Source organism: Physeter macrocephalus, chromosome 20, assembly GCF_002837175.3.
Source record: "Physeter macrocephalus isolate SW-GA chromosome 20, ASM283717v5, whole genome shotgun sequence".
Taxonomy (NCBI): domain Eukaryota; kingdom Metazoa; phylum Chordata; class Mammalia; order Artiodactyla; family Physeteridae; genus Physeter; species Physeter macrocephalus.
The window spans coordinates 14,595,918-14,617,741 of NC_041233.1; the positions used below are offsets into that span (position 1 = coordinate 14,595,918).

The 21,824-nt window shown below is 37.7% G+C and overlaps 1 protein-coding gene across 3 annotated transcripts in view; it reads left to right on the forward strand.

The window, feature by feature from the left end:
* The window catches only part of CABCOCO1 (ciliary associated calcium binding coiled-coil 1), a 141,783-nt gene extending 121,606 nt beyond the window's left edge, over window positions 1-20,177 (forward strand). The window contains exons 6-8 of one of the 3 annotated variants that reach the window (XM_055080835.1): window positions 12,621-12,743; window positions 13,156-13,296; window positions 20,059-20,177. In XM_055080835.1, coding sequence (XP_054936810.1) covers window positions 12,621-12,743; window positions 13,156-13,296; window positions 20,059-20,088 — 294 coding nt within the window. In that variant the 3' untranslated portion in view covers window positions 20,089-20,177. Of the gene's footprint in view, window positions 1-12,620; window positions 12,744-13,155; window positions 13,297-18,213; window positions 20,014-20,058 lie in introns of those variants that run through there. The other 2 variants (XM_007108840.4, XM_028481141.2) reach the window with 2 other exon arrangements.
* The last annotated feature ends 1,647 nt before the right edge of the window (window positions 20,178-21,824 follow it).

The window sequence follows — 21,824 nt, forward strand, 5'->3', positions numbered from 1 at the left end:
GGAAGATCCCACATGCCGTGGAGCAACTAGGCCCGTGTGCCACAACTACTGAGCCTGCGCTCTAGAGCCCGCAAGCCACAACTACTGAGCTCGTGTGCCACAACTACTGAAGCCCGTGCGCCTAGAGCCCGTGCTCCACAACAAGAGAAGCCACCTAGATGAGAAGTGCGCTCACCGCAACTAGAGAAAGCCCGCGCGCAGCAGCAAAGACCCAACGCAGCCAAAAAATAAATAAAATTTAAAAGGAAAAACAAAACAGAAGCTACAGAAATAGAATATGTCTTTTCATAACATTTTGATACTCTGTGTTCTTCAGAACATGCCTTGAACTCCAAATCCTTCAGAGGTAAAACCTTCATCTTCTCCTAGGGCAATGATGATAATCAATGGGCCGATGTTTCCAATGATATGCCAGTCCTGAATCTGTTAAGGCCTAGTTGTAGATTGAATAATTAGACTAACCTAATTAATACTGTGACTTAGTTTTGCAATGTACCTTTATTATTTGAAAGGGTTGAGTTCTGGATTCTTATGTCTAGCAGAATTTTGAAACAGTAACTCATTGTCCTTGCATGTTTTTGATTACTTAAATGATGTTAGCTTTGTTAAAATCGATTTATATTACAACCTATTGAAGCACTATATTACAGCACGTGCTGTTTTCTGATTTTCTCATCTAAATATCAGTTGCCTAATGTACAGAGTTCATTTATAAATACCAGGAAGTTCCCTGGATCGAGTAAATTAACATGCTGGGCCAGATTCTCTGGCTTCATTAGCAACCCCTCATACCAAGGCTGTGTTCATACAAGTGTGAACACCAGAACAATCCTTCAGGGGTTTTCCTGGCCTGAATAATTTCCTCATCAGGGAACAGGCTACACTCATCCTAGTATTCTGGTCTTACCGCCACAATCTATTCATTTTGCATAATTCCATGGACACCCCCTGGAAGAATCTAACTATTAGCATTGCAGGAAAATGTAAAGTCAAGGAGCCAGGCTGGATACCCAGATGAGGGGCAGCCTGAGTTACAGGTCATGGTGGGAGGGCAGGGGAGAGATACAGGAAAAAATTTCATAAACTTTGGCACCCTCTCTGTCAATAAGACTATATAACAGGGAGAAATAGTAATAAAATGATTTACTGACCATATGAGACCACAGTGATTTCCTACATCCAATTATTCAATAAATATTTATTACTTTCCCACTGTTTATCAGTCACCAGCCAGGCAGTCAAGTAGGGAACAAAACAACAAAACAGACCAAGTCCCTACCCTCAAAGAGCTTTGTTTAGGCTTTGTTTATTGTAGACTTAAATATGTGACATGAAAATCTAAAAATAAAAACAAGCTTCACACTTTTAAGCCCTTCCGACATGCCAGGCACTGTGTAAGTGCTTTACACACATTGATTTAATCCTCACAAAAACCCATGCAGTGGGTAACTATTGTTATCCCCATGTTCTAGATGAGGACAGCGGCCCTTGCCGGGGGACCATGGATGAATAAGCATCCTCAGAGAGCTGCAGTTATGCCTTTTGCTAGTGACAATGACAGCGTTTCAATGTAGCAGATGACATAGGTTTTTTTGGTGCAAAGAATTTTAAAATAATATTTGTGCATTCTCTGTTTCTCACTCAAAGAAATGAAAGATTCAAACTATGAAAATAGGGGCCTAAAATCCGCAGGACAGAAGCAGCACTATATAGTCCCTATAGGACAGCTGTTGAGATAAAGCCAAAGCACCATGGGTTTGTGCTAGAAAAGTAACTCGGCACAGCTGTCTGATTCTTTTTATGAAATGGTTGGAACTGATCAGAAACTCGAGCCGCAGGACGGACAATGCAGGTCGTCCACAGCAGACCTAATATCTTATTCACCCAGGTTGACTTTAAAATTATATCAGTCATGAAAATTATTTCACTGTCTTCTGTCGTGAGTCACTGGGCTATATTTAATTTTAATCATTAAAATGTAAAAATAATAAAAGCCCCCAAAATAGTCTATAGTCAATTTTCTGATAAAGCAAATTTGTTTTTTCCCCATTTGTGATGTAAATGGCCTCCAGAAAGTTTTTCGGAGCTACGTGTTAATTAGAAATATGGAAATGGATTTAAAGTACATTACAGCACACAGTGGAAGAATAATCATAAGAGATTTGTTCACACAGCCGTACCCATTTCTCAATGTGTTTTTTTTTTGGGGTTTTTTTTTTGTTGTTGTTGTTGTTGTTTTTTTGCGGTATGCGGGCCTCTCACTGCTGTGGCCTCTCCCGTTGCAGAGCGCAAGCTCCGGACGCGCAGGCTCAGCGGCCATGGCTCACGGGCCCAGCCGCTCCGCGGCATGTGGGATCTTCCCGGACCGGGGCACGAACCCGTGTCCCCTGCATCGGCAGGCGGACTCCCAACCACTGCGCCACCAGGGAAGCCCTCTCAATGTGTTTTTTAACTATCTAGGTTATTGGTTGTTTTTCTGCGTGCCTGTTCCTAGAAGAAAAACAACAACAACTGTGATTCCAATGGAAACAGCAATTACAATTACAACAAATAAGACAGATTGCTCTTTGATCAGGAACATGCAGTTCTGGTCACCAAAAGCAAACTGATGCTCCTAGACTTTCCTATTTACACAGATGAATTAAGCATGTTCTCAAATTTCTTTATAATCCAAATGCTTTTTATATCTTGCCATCTTTAAAAAAAAAGTTCATCCTCCATGCCTTGCTTTTGTTAACTTATTTTGAGACAATGCACTGTGGTGCTGTGAGGAACCAGTGAACAAATTCTCTTTCTGAAATTCCCTGAGAACTTATGCTTTCAGATATCTAGTATGCATATATCATTTTACTTTCCTGAACTTCTGTTTCCTCACTTATAAACTGGAGAGCAACATTTTGGGGGAATCCATAAAGAACCAGTGGGGTTTTTCACTTGCCCCTACGGATTGGGTACATGGACTTTGGAGTCAAATAGATCTGGGTTCAAGTTCTGAGGGAATTCCACATTCTCTAACTATGTGACCTTGACAAGTTACTTAACCTCTTTGAACTTTAGGTTCTTCACCAAAAAATGAGATCAATAAAACCTCTCCTCACAATGTAGTATGAATTGAAGGACCTCATATTTGTAATGTGCTTTCTAATTAGCCCAGTGCCAAGCTCAGAGCAAGTTCCCTATGAATGAGAGCTGCTTTTTTTCTTCATCAATGTGCATCTTCCTGGTGGTGGCCAGCACTGCCACAAGTCCAATGGGTACCATTCACATTGTTTTGGGGGTCGGGGGTGCCGGTAGACAACCCATGGAGAGCAATGTGAATCATGGCCCCTAGGGTCAGGCAACTCAGAAAGTCTAACAATTGTCTGATGTTACTCCCAACAGGAACTACATGGGGGGAGCGGTATCTCTGAGGAATTCTTTAGAATTTTAAACCGCTCTGTGTCTATAAGGCAACTATTAGTCAGTTTAAGCAACACAGTCAAGTCTGTGAAAAGCCATTTAGTTGTTTGGCATTGTGCTAATCAAACAAATACTCTAGGGCTCCATTCATCAACTGAGAAATAGAAGCATTGCCCTGATGCAACAATAAACCATTAGGTTTACTTCTCCAAGTGGTATCATTTTTCAGGACAAACTTTTTAAACTGAATCAGAGCTGATCAGACTGGCAGCCCTGAAAATTTTTAAATGAATAGTTACCCTAATGGAAGACTCAACACCTAATGAATGCCTCCTGCCTACAAAGACCTGATCTGGGGTCTCGTGATCAGTAAGACATGGTCCCTGCCCTCAGGAAGTTTCCACGAAGTGGTAGGAGATCACTCATCCACGGCTGTGATTCAGGGCACAATGTAACAAGTACCATAAGAAGAACACGCAAATACTCTGAAGCACATGAAAAAGGTCACTGAGGTGAATGAGCTGGACTGGAAGCCCAGATGGAATATCAGCTGACAGGGTTGAGGAAGAAATGCCCTCCCAGCAGAGGAGGTAACACAGGCAAGACCCTGGCTGGGAAAGCACCTCCATCTATGCTTTTTTTTTCTTATAATAAGTATTTATTGAGCACCCACTGTATGCCAGGCACTGTGCATATTGTGCACAAGCCAAGTAGTCCAGTATGGCTGGAGCTCAAGATCTCTAAGGCAAGAACTTGGACCCAAAGCCTACCCAATGGGCATTGTCGTGAAAAAGAAGGGAGAAGGTCTGGCAGACATCACGGAGGTGCCCCCAACACGTTTGTGACTGATTTAATGTTAGGGGCAAGGGAGAGTTAACAACTGAAGACAGCCTCAAGATTTTGAGTCTGGTAACCAAGAAGCTGGTGACGCCATTGAGAGATTAAGCAAATGGAGGAGGAGAGGGTTTGGAGAAGATAATTAAGTAGAAATAAATGGACAAGCTGCAGCCTGTCTAAGATTCCAGTAAGTACTGAGTGTGTAATCCAAATATTCTTCTGCATCATGACATAAAAATACTGAATCTGAGGTTCTGTATAGGCTGGCGACTGTGAGTCTTGTATAAATAGAGAAAAAAACCACTTGAAATATAGTAACATAGGATAGAACATCTGTAACTAGACTAGAGATGACCTAGTCCAACCCCCTAATTTTACAAATAAAGAAACCACACCGGAATACAGATACTACCTAAATTTTTCAGAGTTGCTGTTATTTCAGTTTGTTTGTTTTTAACTAAACTAGCATGATTTACAGCTTATAGGTGAAAGATCATTTTTGATAAAATTCTATTGCCATATACGCCATTGTCCACAAAGTCAGTTTTGTAGTTAACTTCCAAGAATTCAGATTCCATGAAAAGCCTCAGAACTTTAGGGTACCTAGAGCTGTTCCTTGCAGGGAAAGACATGCCTCTTCTTAGGTCACTGAAACAATGACACCCCTGTATACATAACAAGGGCTGCCCTGCATGGAAGGAAGGGCTTTGGTGTTTCCTGAAAAGAGCCCTGTTTGTAGAATGCCGAGCACATAAGTGTAATCAACAGCAGTTTCCTCTGAAGCAAGAAAATCCTGCCCTGCTGACCAAAGAGCGCCTAATACAGTTACAGAATCAGTTAGTGTAGATTTTAAAAAGGAGGGGGGAGGGAGGTGGCGGGAGCTAAGCAGAGAGGGAAATATTTATAGCTGTGACAACATGTTTCCTTGTAATAATTTATGAGCCCACTGGAGAAAAAGGAAACATACAAACTATGAATAAAATATCCAAAATATAAACATTATGCCTTCTGCAAATTTTCTTTAGTTAAAAATTAAGGTTGAGGTTGACTAAAGTAAATGAGTATATTTTCGTGGTCTCCTGTTTCCTTGATGCTAAGGCTTACTAACTGATTTACAACTTCCTGTGTTGTTTTTTAATCTATATTTGTCAGCACATTTTTAATGTCAGATTACTTAAAATAGACATCTTGGGTCTAAGAGGTCAGGAATAATAATATTATGTTGACTTCTCTAAATATTTCATAGCACTTACAAACATTCTAGTTTAGGCCAATAAAGCTTTATATTTCTAAATGAAATAAGTTTCAGTATAGTTTTAAGATTTCTTTTTCTTTCAACTGATGTCTTCAGGGCTGAAGTGCAGTTCAATCCATGTCCTTTGAAGTTAAGTAAATTACATGTATAACTTTATCCAAATAGTTTCAACCTCCTTTTACTCAGATAACTTAAATTGGGAAAATAACAGGAAGTCCATGAAAAGAGAAAGACAAGAACCAAGGACTTAGGGTTCTTCCACTGTAGTTTCTCTTCTAACCATTATGATTTATAGTCTCTTATAATTTCTGCAAATTACAGGTACTTGTTCAAAAAGAGTATTATCAAGCATAAAAGCCATGAAATAGCTTAATCTTCATATAAGCTACCATAAGATGTAATTAAAATGCAACATTTATAAAATCAAAATTTTAAATTTATATTTCATAATTCAGAATAGGTTCTCCACAAAGATAATTGCATAACTCATTATTCTGATACCTAATTTCCCAATTCTTTTTTTTTTTTTTTTTTTTGGGGTATGCGGGCCTCCCTCTGCCGTGGCCTCTGCCGTGGCCTCTCCCGTCGCGGAGCACAGGCTCCGGACGCGCAGGCCCGGCAGCCATGGCCCACGGGCCCAGCAGCTCCGCAGCACGTGGGATCCTCCCAGACCGGGGCGCGAACCCGGCTCCCCTGCATCGGCAGGCGGACGCGCAACCACTGCGCCACCAGGGAAGCCCCCCCAATTCTTAAAACAAGAGATAATTTAGAGTATTTCCTCAATTTTAAATCCTAAAAACCTCAAATTTAAATAGAACACCCTAGATGAAACCAAACAAAAATTCACCCATGATCAGAACTGTTTGAAATACTTTATTCTGAGTTCAAGGATATGCCTTTTAGAGTATAACTTAGTAAGCTAAACAAATATACCCTGAGTGGCTTCTAGAAGATATTTTTGAAAAGAATTAGTTATTTTCTAACTGTTTTTAATGGAACCAACCATATTTTCAGTCTCTCACCCTGAGGAAGTTGCAAGATAAGGTCAATCCAAGAATTGAAACTAAGTACAATGTTGAACTTAGTAGCTGTAAGAGCTCTGGTATTTCAGTTTTCACAAGAAAGACATGTTGAAAGTTTGCCCTAACTTTGCTTTTGACGAAATTTGTTAAAGGAAATCTTTTTTGAATTGAACTCAATCTGGGAAACCACAGGCCACACTGGATGCTGAAAAACAAAAGATAAAAAGAGTGATAAATTGTGGGGGAGGGGAGAAGCAGGTTTTTCTAATTTTGGAAGTTGGGCATAGACACTCTCCTTTTCTAAATGAGGTGGTTTGCAGGAGTCCTGACCAGACCGCCTAACTACCTAATTATGTCATGCTAGTCCCAAAGGAGAAGTTGTTTGGATCCAAGGAATTCGGCAAATCAAAGGGCATTGGATATAAGTTTGAGAGTTTAAAAATTGAGACTATATGGAAACAGGGTGATGACGTGTCCTCATTGACAAATTCTTCTGGGTTAATTGGATTGCTTGGGCGATGTTAACAATTAAATATAGAAATAGCATGAACCAGTATCCCCAACATGGCTACTCTAATCTGTCTTCCAGTGTTGGCATTAGAAAGATGATCCTTTCAATAATAACAGTAATTATAAATGATAATAATAATACACCTTTGGGTTTAATAATACTTTCCCTTTGAAGAAGTCCCAATATTTTTGCCCACATTATCTACTTTGCACCCTGAAACAATTCGATGAAGTAGCCAGGTAGCGATTATCATTACCTTCCTTTTACAGATAAATAAACGGAGGCCTAGGGATTTCTTAGCATCACACAATTAGGAATAGAGCCAAGTCTAAAGCCTATCATTCAGTGGTCTATCTTCCACATTATTGCCGTCTTTAGAAACTCTGGGTATCTGAAGTACTGTTCTAGCTCTCACGAAGTGTTTGCATCAGAGCCAGATCAAAACATCTTTTCCTGTTAAATTGTATTTACATTACAAGAAGGTACCCTTTTTCAAATTCATTAGAGAGGATTTTGTTGTCTGAGGTCATTAAGATAGGAGTACTCGATTTCTTTTCAAATTATAGTGTTTCTTTTCAAATTATAGTGTTTTCTTGTGCAGAAGTACACTTAGAAATACTAAAGAATACTCTGGAATCAGTTTAACTATCTAACTTTTTTAGAAAAAATATCAAGCCCATGTTAAACAAGATCAGATCAAGAGATATAAGTAAAATGGGCACAAGGTGTTAACTGGAGTGCCCTAGCCAGATTGCAAATTGGTTTACTGGGGCCCGCCAATTTAAATTCCTCCTTGCAGCTTCAGCTGGACGGGGTAGTCTTCATTTCCTGTCCTCACTTGTACTGTGTTACCGTTCACTGTCTAGGTGATTAGCTTGTGAATCTGATGGTCTCAGAGCTCTATTAAGTTATAAATGTTCAAACTACCAGTATGCTGTGAATAAAAATAGAAGTTGCTATTAGATGTCTATTCATACCCTGCAGAAGCCTGGCAACATTTTGAACCTTTTCAAAACGTAAATACTGCATATTAAGCATAGGAAAGAAAATTAATGTGCTGCATTTGCGAATTTATTTCCAAGTCAAAAATGCAAAGGGGGAGGAGGACTCTTGTAGCAGAATTGATCTTCTACATTTATAGGGTATGTTAAGAAGTTTGTAATGGCCTGAACACAAAAGAAAAACACTTTAGAAGTGGATTAATTTTAATTTCTCTGATAATCTCAGCTTTTGAATTTCTTCTTTTGATTTTAAATTTATGGCTTCAGTATGACATTACTAGTGTTGATTGCATTTTGCAGGTGGCATTCATGTGTTGTTACTTTATGTGTAGTATATTGTGGGCAATGGGTTACAATTTGTGTTAACATTTTCCAAAATGACACAGTACTTCTTAATTAGACTTGCAAATGAGTAGTGCCTTTGTTTCAAGGAGAGAAAATAGTTAAAACATTACAGGAAGTTTTGTGCTTTTTTTTCCTTAGTTAGTATCGGGAGAAGTTTGCCATAAAGTTTTCTTCCTGAAACTTTGACAGTTTGTAGTAAGTTTTGATTTACATATGAAGTCATCATCTGACAATTCCAAATAAGTGTCTTTTTGAAGCATACCAGTTTTTTATGTGTCTATAGCTCAAAAAGAGTTTAACAGATTTATCTTGTTTTTTGCCATTCAAAACAGTAAAAAGTTGTCATCTCGATGGCATTTTTAATATTTTGAATAACCTAATAACTAAATTTAATAAGTTAATAATTGCCATCTTAATCATAGGTTTCAGTGATACAAACAGTACCCACAAATCACCTACACTTTTTTCAAAGAAAAACAATAATAAATAACAATAAACAAAAAACAAAAAAAAACAACAAACAAAAACAATAAACTACAATTAATGCTACCAATGTTAACACATAAAGTAGAAAAAGAAAACATGCAGTAACACAATTTTCAGATAAAATCTTTATACTTCTTCTCAGACACAGTAAGATCTAGAAGCAGATTCTAATTCTTATAAGTATTTTTCAGACCTAAACTGACCCTGTCCTTAGTTCCAGAAGGTTAAAATTCCTATCATTTATTCCCATGGTAAATGTCCATTTCATACTGAATATGTAAATTCTTAAAAGAGCTCTAGTGATTTCATTTGGCCTGTAAGTAAAGATCTTGGATGTTTTTAAAGCTACATAATGTTTGGTGATGAAATTTTGTACTTATGAGTATTAAATTATGCCAAAAAGCCATTTACTTGATATTCTTTAAATACCATGGCACAATGCAACTAAACTCAGATTATAAACCATCTTAAATAACACTAATGCAATGTGCACTTAATGAACACTATAACTAACTTAATTTTCATGTAACAGATAACATCTGGGGGAAATGTATATTGGTAAGTTATGCAAAACTAATTTCTAGCGACCACATCTGTAGATGTAATTTATTGTACGTTCACTTAACAGTTCATTATTCTGTTTAGAAATCTATTCTCTTCTTTATTAGAGCTTTTAATGTACTCACCTTAGTTCAAATGGTCTGCTCATTATCAGAAAAAATATAAATGGCATTCACATGGAACAACATGATTGTTTTTATTATATCCATTTGTGTGCAAGCACTCAAAAATGGCAAGAGAAACACATTTATTGCTTTACATTCAAAGTAATATTTAGGAGGTATTTGAAAGTCAAGCAAAACCAATCATTTGGCCAAATGATGTACGTGTATAATCAGAAACTCCTGATTTTTAATCTCAGCATTAGGCCTCAGGCAAGTCACTTAAAGTCTTTCTCTTTGTTTTCTGATCTGAAGATTATGGGTGCTATTCTCTTATAGACTAAAAGAGGGGATTGCTAAATCAGAGTCCCAAATAGGAGTGTTTTTTTAATAAACATACTTGATCCTTTTTCTGTTTTTATTTTAAAGATTTAAGAGGTAACATATTATACTTTTGAGGAAAAAATATGAGACAATTACAGTTCTACAGGAATGTATAAAATAGTTATAAAACTAGCTTTATTTAATTTGCTTCAACTATTCATAGACTTGAGGAAATTATAACGTTCTTTCAGAAAATCTAACTTAATAAAGCTGACCATGTCTTTCTGTTTTAAATAGATTTTATTACAGAACCAGTGATGTTGTAAAACATGAGGTTTCGTTAAAAAAAAATACAAAGGCCTAATTGTATTTTTTAAAGAAAGTATTGCATCAGACGGTTTCATTTAAACATATTTGCTGGCTCTGTGCTCTCACCACAATTATTGATTCTAATTTTCCTTCAACTTGTTTTTTAAAAAGGCTACTTAATGGGGGAAAAAATCACTATGATGCTTCTGGGCACTATGTTTATTTCAAACTATGTATTTGACAGTGTACCTTCTTACTACTAATGAAATGATTTTATATTTACCCTTATCTAAAATTGGGACATTTCTTTCCCTTACTATCTTACTAACGTAGCCAAATGTAACTCTTTGTGAAAGAGAAAAATGTAGCTGTGGTTTGGTTCATTGATAGTATGCAAAACACCCTGAAGTAGAGAAATTCTCACTGCCAGTTTTTGTGCATGAATTAAATCAAATGAATAGCTGTATGAGCTACACTCATAAAAATCAAGGAAAAGAAAAGCCCAACTCTCAGTCAGAGCTTCAGGTTCTTGGGATAAATAGGAGCTTCACTCCACCAAAGAAATGATGATGTGGAGCTGAGGAGTACACACACATACACACACACACACACATACTACACACACACACATACACACACACACACACACACACACCCCTTATTTATTTTACCTATAATATTTCAGAGGATTTAAAATATATTTAGCTGTTTCATTTTTCTAGCTTGGTAAAATAAAGAGCAATATAAGGTGCAGGAGGATAAAAGAGAAGTGTGGTGAAAAAATGGTACAAATAATTTTGTGGGAAGATGAAAATGCTTGTATGTCCCATTTGGGAAAAAAAACAGTATCTTATGAATGTGAAGAGAGAAAAGGATTGTCCTCATATGTTTTTTTTGATCTTCTATTTCGATTAACATTTAGTCAACTTAAGATAGACACTCTGGAATGATGTCATCTAATAGAATAAAGATTAAGTGCTTAATAATATCAGTAATTTCCAAATGTGGCAACATGATGACATATTAAAGTTTACCGAAAACTGCATCAGCCACAAAGTCAGCACACCAGGGTTTAACTTCCATCCCTGTCACCAAGTAATTATTTGACCTTAAGACAATCATTAAATCTCTTGATTTCCAAATTGCCTTGAATGTAAAGTTACGACACTTCAGTCCTTCTATATATTTATACTAAGCAGCAACTTCCTATAAAATCAAATTAAAATTAGTAATATGAATTCAAGGCAAAACACATTGCTATGACCAAGCAATAACCTAGCCTCCAGTTCATTCCAAAACCTATCTAAATCAAAAATATTAATATGTAAAAGATGAAGTATTATAACATATAAGTTTATTTGAGATATTGTAGAGAAGTTAGAAATGAATTTGATGATTTCAGGGTGTTTCCAGGCCCCATGGGATGGTAATTATTTGGTGAGTTTACACATTTCTAGATTTTTGTCTTAAAACTTGTAGGCTTAAAGATTGTCAGCATACAGTGGGTGGCTTCATCTCAGGGCCACATAAACAAGCTCCCGAGACCTTACTAAATAAACTAGAACATGGATTTATTGATTTCCAGTGAAGAATGTAACAGGCATGAAGATCAGAGCACTCAGCTGGGTGTGTCTATAGATCATCTGAGATGGGAAGGCACAGATTACGATCAGAATGTTGCCTTTTAAACATGAAATCAGAATAAGAGGAACCATTTAGATGCATCAGATGTTTAATGCCATCAGTACCCTCATCTCCGCTCTCTCCCCCCAAGTCATGGTGAGATGGACACCGCATAAGGTGACTTCTTTAACTCATTTCTTCATTTCCACTGTTGACCACCCGTCACTCTTCCTCTGGTTGGCACTCTTGCCACAGAATTATAAAAATGCTCACAGTGGCGTCTTGCCTTGCCCTAGGTGTTTCTGCTTGACTTTGCAAATCTCCTCTCTGGTTTACTGTATGCTGGCTCTGTACATTAACCTTTAGAGCCTTTAATGTCCTCATCACCAGGTCCTCTTGGCCACTTCACCATTGTCTCCAAGAACAGCTATGCTCTACTGAGTAATATCAATCACCATCAGGTTGTTATTGAGTGTTTTAAGCGCGAAACCCTCTGCCAGAACTGGAGAAGATGCACAGAGGATCTAAAACATGGTCTCTACCTCCAGAGAGCTGGTAGACAGGAGGAAGGGGTCATTGACCCATGAAACAATTCAAGATCAAGGCAGTACAAAATGAAGTTCTAAACTACATGGTACAGAAAAATTAGACAGTGGGGGAAAGTAAAATGCTAATCACCGGGTACAGAGCACAAAAACACTAGAGAACTAAGAGGTCAGCGGCGTCAAGAATTCAGAGGCGATGGCACTTAAAAAATAATAGACTTGGAACTTTATAAATATTGCCTGAAATTGTGGTTACTCACCAAAGACTTTGTCATAATACAGCTCTTCTCTTCCCCACTAGCAAGTGATAGAGGTTGTGAAGCCTGCAGGTCACCCTTTCCCTAATCCTCTAGAAGAAGGAATCTCATTTGATATTTACTCAACATTCATAGAGCCACCTCCAATACTGGATATGGAAATGAAGGTATATTTCCTTTTGTCTCTTAATTCACCCTATCTGAGCATTATATTCTCTAGAGGACAGGAGAAAAAGAACAAAATGCTCTTCTATCTTCTTTCCCTCTGATTGTTCCTAGCTAAATATAAATATGTCTTTTGGTATTGATTCACAAGTGGGCCGGCCGAGGGTGGTTCAGCAATTTTAATTACTTCTACTCCATCTTCCCCAATCTCCACCTTCATTTTCCCCAGAGTAAGTAAAAGCACCATTACTTGATTTGTCATGCTGCTCATAAATAATGAAAATTCAGGAAAACGTCAAATCAAAATCCTTCCAGATTGACATCATTTCTGATAGAAAACTATCCAAGAGAAGCCTTTACTATCAGTAGAGGCTCCAGAAATCACTTGAGTGTTGTTTACTTTTAATATTCTAGGGATTGAATCAAGAACAAGGCCCTGAAGAGTCCCAGCCAGAAGCGGACACTTCGGAGACTGATCCATTCGTTGGTTTCACCATTGAAGATATAAAATTGGTGCTGGGTCAAGTCACAGATGACATTTTAATCAGCATTCAGGTACTCAGCCTTGATGGTGTGCTCACTTACTTTATTACTGGTTAATTAGCCAACCTCAACCTTAATGTCTATATACACTACCCACGCTCTGCCAGCAAGAGTGATGCTGATGATGGAGGAGTTCAATTTAACATCTCCACATAACTCTCAGTTGAGTCATCTGAGACTCAGTAAGATCACAAAATAAATTCACCAACAGCACACAGTGTGGTGCGTTATCAGTTTACAGATCCTTTAGCATCGAGACCCAAAAAATAACATGATAAAGACTTCATGCCCAGTCACACTATAAGCAAATTGCTCATGCAAGAGTAATGGGAGAACATTTCTAAATAGTAAACACTAAAGCTCAGACCATAATTCTTAGCTAAGACCTTTCACCGAATTCCTACAGAGAGGCTTTCATATCTTTGAACTCCTTCTCAGATGGTTTGCTCCTTTTCACATACCACTAATAGCTAATGGCTATGTATATTAATGGTGTTATCACTGACACCAATGGCTGCATGAAAATGGTGATGGCAACAGCCGTCTCAGTAGCAACTGCCAATGATGAATCAGTTGGCTAAGTTTTATGCTTAATGTATTTTCCCCATCCCAAAACAAAAAAACATTTCTACCTCAACACAAAGGCTTGCATCATTTCCTAGGCAAAATGATTAAATGAGTGATTTCCATATTTTGAGAGGATTTATAATTTCTTGTGGCAATAACAATGAATCAGTAGGACAGTATACTGCATGTTTAAAATATGAATGCATCTCAGGGAAAGATTTAGTTGTTTTCTGGACATGAGACTATATATAAAAAGCACACTGTATTAACAACTAATTTAGAAGGAGCAAAAGATTAGCTTGGCAATAGCATACCTTGTTAGTTGTTTAATCATCAAATGTTAATGTACTATTTACATGAATATTTAATGATTCAATGCCAACAGAATCAGCCAAAGTCCTCGGCTTAATAAGGGGTGTTTAGTGTTTACCAGAAATAGTGAAAGGACACATTTTATACAAAGCTTTATTGTTAACAACCCTATGAATGTAATAACTGGTTACTGTGTAGAAGGGCAGAATGCAGTTGAACTAAGCTAAGTTCAGAACATATCTCCTTTTTAGATTTGATAACATTTCATCTAAATATAGTTTATGTATAATCATGGCCCTGGGCTCCTTTGTGATCCTGCGGCTCTGAAATTATCACCGAAGGACTACTAGACAGTAATAGAATTGTTTGCAGGCCCCCAAAATTGAAAACATCTTTACCAAGGCCATGTTCCATGTAGTGAGCAGTATGTTTTTAACTATTCATTGAAAAATTTTTTTTAAATTAAAGCCTGCAGCATTTATATCACTACTCTCTATAGCAGAAAGAATATGATTGCTGTATGTGTGTGTTATTGTCCCACTGGCCTGCAGCCATCTTTACTGAGCTTGGAAGTCCATTAGCTGGTTCATCTAAATGTAATTAGGCATAGAAAGAACTTGGACCAGAGGTGAGGGATACAGATCTTTCAGGTGCCTTGATCATTTCCATGTTATGTAGATTCATGGACATTAGCCTGGGCCAAATTACTGCCAATTTTTCAATAAAATTGCATGGTGATGTGGATTGATACAGTGTTTCAAGATAGCAAACCCCTTTATATATTTTCTCTCAAAAATCCTAGTAAACTCCATGCGAGTTTACCTGATAAATAAATTGAAAACTTAGGGACACAGAAAGATTGTCATTTGTCCAGGGTTTCCAGGGTCAGAAACTGATGAAAGGCCCTGATTGGGAGCTGTGAACTGGGTTCTAGTTCTAATTCCAGTGTTATCCACAGAAACCACATAACGTCTAACATCATGACCAGACTACTTTGGTTTTTAATACTCCAGTGGTGTGGCACTTTTTCAGTGTTTACTCTTGTGTCTTGGTCAAATTCCAAGTCGGGTAATTGCTCTCTGCTTACCTAAATTTCTCCCCCTGTTTTAGATGGGTAAGTTATTTTCCACTTCTAAAACCTCCTTCCAGTGTTCTTGGCTCTTAAAACTGTCTCATCGCTGTTCAAAGGTAGCCACTTGTCAGTGGTCAGTGTATATAAACCTTTTGAAGACACTGACTTGCTGTAGGAACATTTAATGAATTATTATTTGTAAAATGTTTTAAATTTTCCAATAGTTTTTTTCTCCTTCTTTATTTAAAAACCATACTCTTATTATAATTTTTGTAGGAAAAGGCAGTAGAGAATTCTTGTTTTAAGTACAGGTTTTTCAGAGCTTCTCCTCCAGCATGGTTACAGGCATATTTCACTTTCTGTAATTCAGAAATTTCTGAAAATAGTGTGAATCCTTAAATTTTTTATGTTAATCTACTTACTTTTCCATTGAATCACTTTATAATTTTAGAAATTTATTAAGAATGAAGTTATCTTGGCCCTGAGATGTTAATTAAAATTATACTGAATAGAGCAAACATTTTAAGCTTATATAGTTTAGGTATTTTAATTTTAAAGATACATTCAAAATGAAATTAGTTTGGCCCTGAGTTGTGTAATAAAAATAATACCCAATGGAGCAAACCTTAATATATTTAAAGAATTATATTTCAGAGAAATATGAATGCTAGCACTAAATTCTTACATTAAATGTTGGCTGTTGGCCCTGTCTAAGCAATAGGGCAAAATAATGTGAAAACCTTGAGGGAAGTTTGCCATTTTGGGACCATAGGTATTTTTAGGTCAACTTGAATTTCCAGGTTAGAAAAGCTGAGTGGGAAATCACCTCAAGGAGTGATCACAGAAAGGGTATTGAACTCAGGTCATGGATTTTCCATTCTTTCCTAAAAGGAAGTAGAACCATACCCTATCCTGGGGGTTGGAGGATAGCATGTCTGGTCGGCAGAGTTCTGAGGATTAACACGGAGGCACCATAGACCAATGACAACCTGGTCTTGACCAGACGAGGAGTCTGGTCATCTAGCGCCCTATCACCATGGTCTAGAGATCTGAGACATGTCCCTCTGTCAGCTCTAGCAGGTGTGCACCTGACCTTCAGGAGCCTTTTCCCCAGAGCACACACTTGTGTCAGTGAATTCTGTCTCAGTGAAATACCAGAAAGACCTCCAGGTTAATGTGAAAACCTTGATGAGACAGTGAAACAGAAGCTGGAAGATGATAATACATCTGTTCTTAGTTGAAAAGAAATGAGATTATTGGTGGATATAGAATACATTAATTGAAAGCGGGGAGAGTCAATTGTCTAGTTAGAGCAGTGCTTCCCGATCCTTTGGAATTGTAACAAGATCATTTCTTCAAACCATTTCATTCCCTGTATAGTCTAATATATAGCATGCCATAAAGAAGCAGAAGTAATCTATTTTTAAAGCCTATCACAACATCCTATTAATGAAATAGTATAATGTCGGTGAATATATTACAAAATTAGGAGTTGGAATTATGAATTTAAAAGCTAACATACGTGAAATTTAACATACTTAATTTTAAACTACTTAACTTTTCAGATAAGAACTAAAGGTGGTTGAGTGGCTTGCCCAAGGCCACAGAGCTAAACTAATCCCTAGGTCTCCACACTTCTAGACCCTGGCTCCTTTCAGCTCTTCCAAAATTATGCCTGAGGGGATTAGTGGCCCCTGAAATATGACAGTTCTTTTGTAACCCGGAGGACCATGTTCATCCCTCATTGCCTCCTTCACCCAGCCACCAAGAAAGGAAAAGATGAGGAGCTAGAGGCCAGACTTGACCCCAGGGCTTGATAATCAAACTTGAGCCAAAAAAGATCGATATTCACACGAGAACCCAGAATTATTGACACCAATGTGATCTTTTCAGAAATAGCAACTCTGAACTGAAAATCTCATCAGATAAGGCAACCAGGTGGACCTTTGAAAACTACCTATTTTAATTACATTTATAAATAAAGAAATAAGAATGAAGTTATATCTGGACCAAAAACACTATTTGATTTTTTAAAATTTCTTCTATATAAACTAAAATAATACATTTCTCAAAATACAGCTACCCTGATGTCCTCAAATTAGGTTATAGACATTAATATTTTAAACTTCAAATTACATATTAACATTTATGTGTATGAACTACTCCTCATACACTTGTCAACTATTTTAAATCACCTAAACAAAAACACCAGTTTTACCATGCCCCACCACTGGTTTCTCTATACATAGTTTTATAACCCATCATGAAAAAAGGAAGACATTTCCAGGGCTACAAATGTTCAGATAATGTGAAAATATTTTTGGAATTATGCAGGTAGCAATGTTAGTCCACAGAATATCTCTGCCAGAAGCTAAATGCTATCACAGCCACTGCAAACACTAAAACCTATCAGCAACTGCTTACTTTTTTCTACCAAAACTGTACCAAAAAGTGGCATAATTCCAAGAGTTATATGTGTGAAGAATACTTTTTAATTATGAGAATCATTCTAATTGTGAAATTATTTGTGTTGTTATTTCACAACAGAAGGTTTCTGGGATCTCATTTAGAATGTATTACACAGGAGACAAAAACATCCATTGCAAAGGGGTGGCAGTACCAACAACACTGCAATAACTGAGCCTAGAGCAGTTATTCTGATTCAGTGCTTATTGGTAAAGTCTGTCTGAAAATGCAGATAAATTAGCCTATCTTCTAACACAAGGCTATGTGAAAAATGGCTGTCCAAATACCACTTCCTGTTCATAGCAGACATGCTATACATTGGGAATGTGCAGAGAAATATGATAAAGTGTTATCACATCACTACAGGCTGAAACACGGCTATGTCTGCAAAACAGGAAGGTGTGTGAGGGATAATGTCTGTCTTTAGGCACCATAGTATGTCAAAACCACAAAGACAATGTGCAGCAAAAGATAGCTCCATCATAACCACTTTTTTATGATTGTCTTCACAGACCAAGATAAACGAAAAGCTGCAAATACAGGAAGAGGCCTTTAATGCACGAATAGAAAAATTGAAAAAGGCCTGAGGGCTCCAAACAAGGAGAGTGATGCTAAACTTCACAGAAACAAACAAAACCAGCCAGAATAATAGACTCTCTAGAGCACCAGATCGCCTTCATTTAGCTGGGAGAGGAAAACCAAGCCCCAATTTTTATTATCCTACCTAATTAGAAAAGTATTGGCCCCAATTTTGCTACCTCCTGTCCCATAACAGCCTCTGAATTTATTACACTGTGTGTAATAAGAATATTTTGTATATAAGAGTTTGGAGAATTATATATAAAAATACAATTACTTTTACAATACTCCTTTGACATTTTGACTAGTAAATGTTAATCATCTTCAAGGAGAATGAAGTCAACTTTTTAAAATAAAGAAAAAAAATAATAATTTTATCCATACTGACCCAAATGAACTGCCACATTGCTGAAGCTTTGTGAACATAGACCACCACCACACTGCTGAGGATAAAACTTGCTAAACAATAGCAATTCAAATGCATATACTAGGGGTTTTTTTCCTCCTTAAATCAGTTGGTTTTCTTACTTAAATGTTTAAGTGTGAAACCAATTTTCTGAAATTATATAATGCAGTTTGAAGCACTTTAATTTATTCTGTACTGTATTTGTTATTTCTAATCTTGTTACTCTCCCAGGAGAATACATGACCTATATAAAAAGAAGCAATGTATAAATGGTTATTAAAGACCAACCTATATATAGATTGTAAAAATCTTAAATACAAATCAAACTCACAGAGCTCTTAAAATTAACCATTATATTTCAGTAGAATGATTGAAAACATCTCAAGCCTTTAAATACCTTTATTAAAATATAATTTCAAAAGAAAATATCCATTTGCTGACGGATTGTCCCTAGTTGGACAAACTAAATTAACTACTACCTCGGCCCTTTCCCAATATCTGAAACTTCCGAGTATTCTAGAGCGTAGAGCCTTGCTAGGAAGGGACCATTCCTCCAAGAAGTTTCCAGTTTATACTGGAACCAGATGTACTTGCATCTGGGTGGCACTTGGTCGAATATGTTCTGTCCGTGCTCTGGCCTTGTGCTATAACCTTACCTGCTTACTCTATCTGTACCAAAGGGATTTGCCCAAAATGTATTCATCTGGGGCCGAGACAGATCTGGCAGCATTTGATATTTTTTTAACTACACTGATCATCAAAATAAGAGAAGTCCTTAAGATGAAACCGTGTTTACTGTTCATGAAGTTCCGAGTCTGGAAGGCCGGGAGATGTGCCGAGATGTTTCTTCCTCGAGCTGTCCTTCCTAACTGAAAATGCTGATGGCCATAGGAGATCACTAGGAGGGCTCACAAGTCTTGATTTCGCCAAGCAGTCTTTTTCCAGAGAAAATAGAGGTGAAACTAGAGAACCCACAAATAGGGAATAAAGGAGCTTCTCGAAATCACCAAACACAGCTTCAAATGCAATCGTTGGCACAGAGTGGACCTCCATTTCTAATAACGAGTTCTTATTTTGAGCAAGGGTACCAAGATTTCAAAATTGAATAAAAAATAGCAGTAAGATCCCTAAAAACTACACAAAGACAATATCCTATAAGCATGCCGAAAGCCTGCCTCTGGAGTAAGACTCCCAGGGTCTGATGGTAGGGTAGCTTCACCTGACTTGTGTGTGACTTTGGACAGGCTGTTCACCCTCTAATTGCTCATCTATTAAATGAGGATAATACTTATGTTTGAGGTAGTTATGAGAACTCAATAAATTCATTTTAAAGGATGTTTGTTCTAAGGTTTGGTTTCTGTTTACCTCCTAGGATAACCCAAAAACCACTGCCCAGCCCTAATACCCACTGTCCAGTTATTGGATCAGCCTCTTTGCCAGAATTCCCAGCCATCTCTGTCTCTCCACTGGAATTTGTGGATCGATATATCCTCCCATGGTAACTACTTTGCCATCCTGTTTTCTTACATCTTTCATGTTGGAGCAGCCCAGGGATCCCTCAGGCAGCCTGGCTGTAACATCTAATAATGATAGGAGAAAGAGCAATTGTAGTGGCAGTAGCTAATTCACAGTCTCTGCTCTTTAAATTAATTTTGTTGATAAAGGAATATATGCACTCCGTTACCAAAAAAAGAAAAAAGTGTAGATGATGAAAAATAAATTTCAGGGCTTCCCTGGTGGCGCAGTGGTTAAGAATCCGCCTGCCGATGCAGGGGGACACGGGTTCAAGCCCTGGGCCAGGAAGATCCCACATGCCACAGAGCAACTAAACCCGTGTGCCACAACTACTGAGCCTGTGCTCTAGAGCCCATGAGCCACAACTACTGAGTCCACGTGCCACAACTACTGAAGCCCACGCGCCTACAGCCCGTGCTCCGCAACAGGAGAAGCCACCGCAATGAGAAGCCAGTGCACCGCAAGTAGGAGTAGCCCCAGCTCGCTGCAACTAGAGCAGCAACGAAGACCCAACGCAGCCAAAAAATAAAAATAAATTTCACCCTAGCTAGGTACCTTTATTTCTCTTCCCATGGGGCAACCACAGCTTCCCGTAAGTCCATAGGAAAGTGTTTGCCCATTTAAACAATTTTTTGCTCATTTAAACAATTGGATGCTTGTATAGAGGGGCCTTTTTTTTTTTAAACACAATTTGATTGTTCTTTACATTGCTTTTTTCGTCAAACAACATATCTTAAGATAATTCTCTATCAGTACTTTTTACGACCATACAGTAATTTATTTTAGCAATTCCATAACTTTTTAACTAGTTCTATCTATGAACTTTTTATTGTTTTCAGTACTTTGCTATCACAATCTGTATGAACATGTATGATTATACCTAAAGGATGAATTCCTAGAGAGGGAAATTTCTAGGTCAAATTTAGTTGCGTTTCCGGTTTTGATAGATTGTCAAAGTGCCTTCCAAGGATATTTTACCAACAGCATATGATAACTCTTTCTCTACATCATTACTAACAGATGCATTGGCCAATTTTTTATCTTTAGTATTCTGATAGATAGAAAATACTGTCAAACTATTGTTTTAATTTGCTTTTATTGTTTTACTCCACAAGGACTGAGCACCTTCCATATGTTTATAAGCAGATTTAAATATATACATATATATGTGTGTATGTGTATTAATCCCCCTAATAACCCTAAGAGATAAACAGATAGATATTATTGGCCTCATTTTATAGTTAAGGAGCCTGAAGCTTAGAGAGTTTGTCTGTTTTTTTTTTTTCCAATTTTTGGCTGCATTGGGTCTTCATTGCTGCGTGCGGGCTTTTCTCTAGTTGCGGTGAGCAGGAGTTACTCTTCATTGCGGTGCACAGGCTTCTCATTGCAGTGGCTTCTCTTGTTGCGGAGCATGGGCTCTCGGCACGCGGGCTTCAGTAGTTGTGGCATGAGGGCTCAGTAGTTGTGGCTCGCAGGCTCTAGAGCACAGGCTCAGTATTTGTGGCGCACGGGCTTAGTTGCTCTGCGGCATGTGGGATCTTCCCGGACCAAGGGTCAAACCCGTGTCCCCTGCATTGGCAGGCAGATTGTTAACCACTGCACCACCAGGGAAGTCACTTTTTT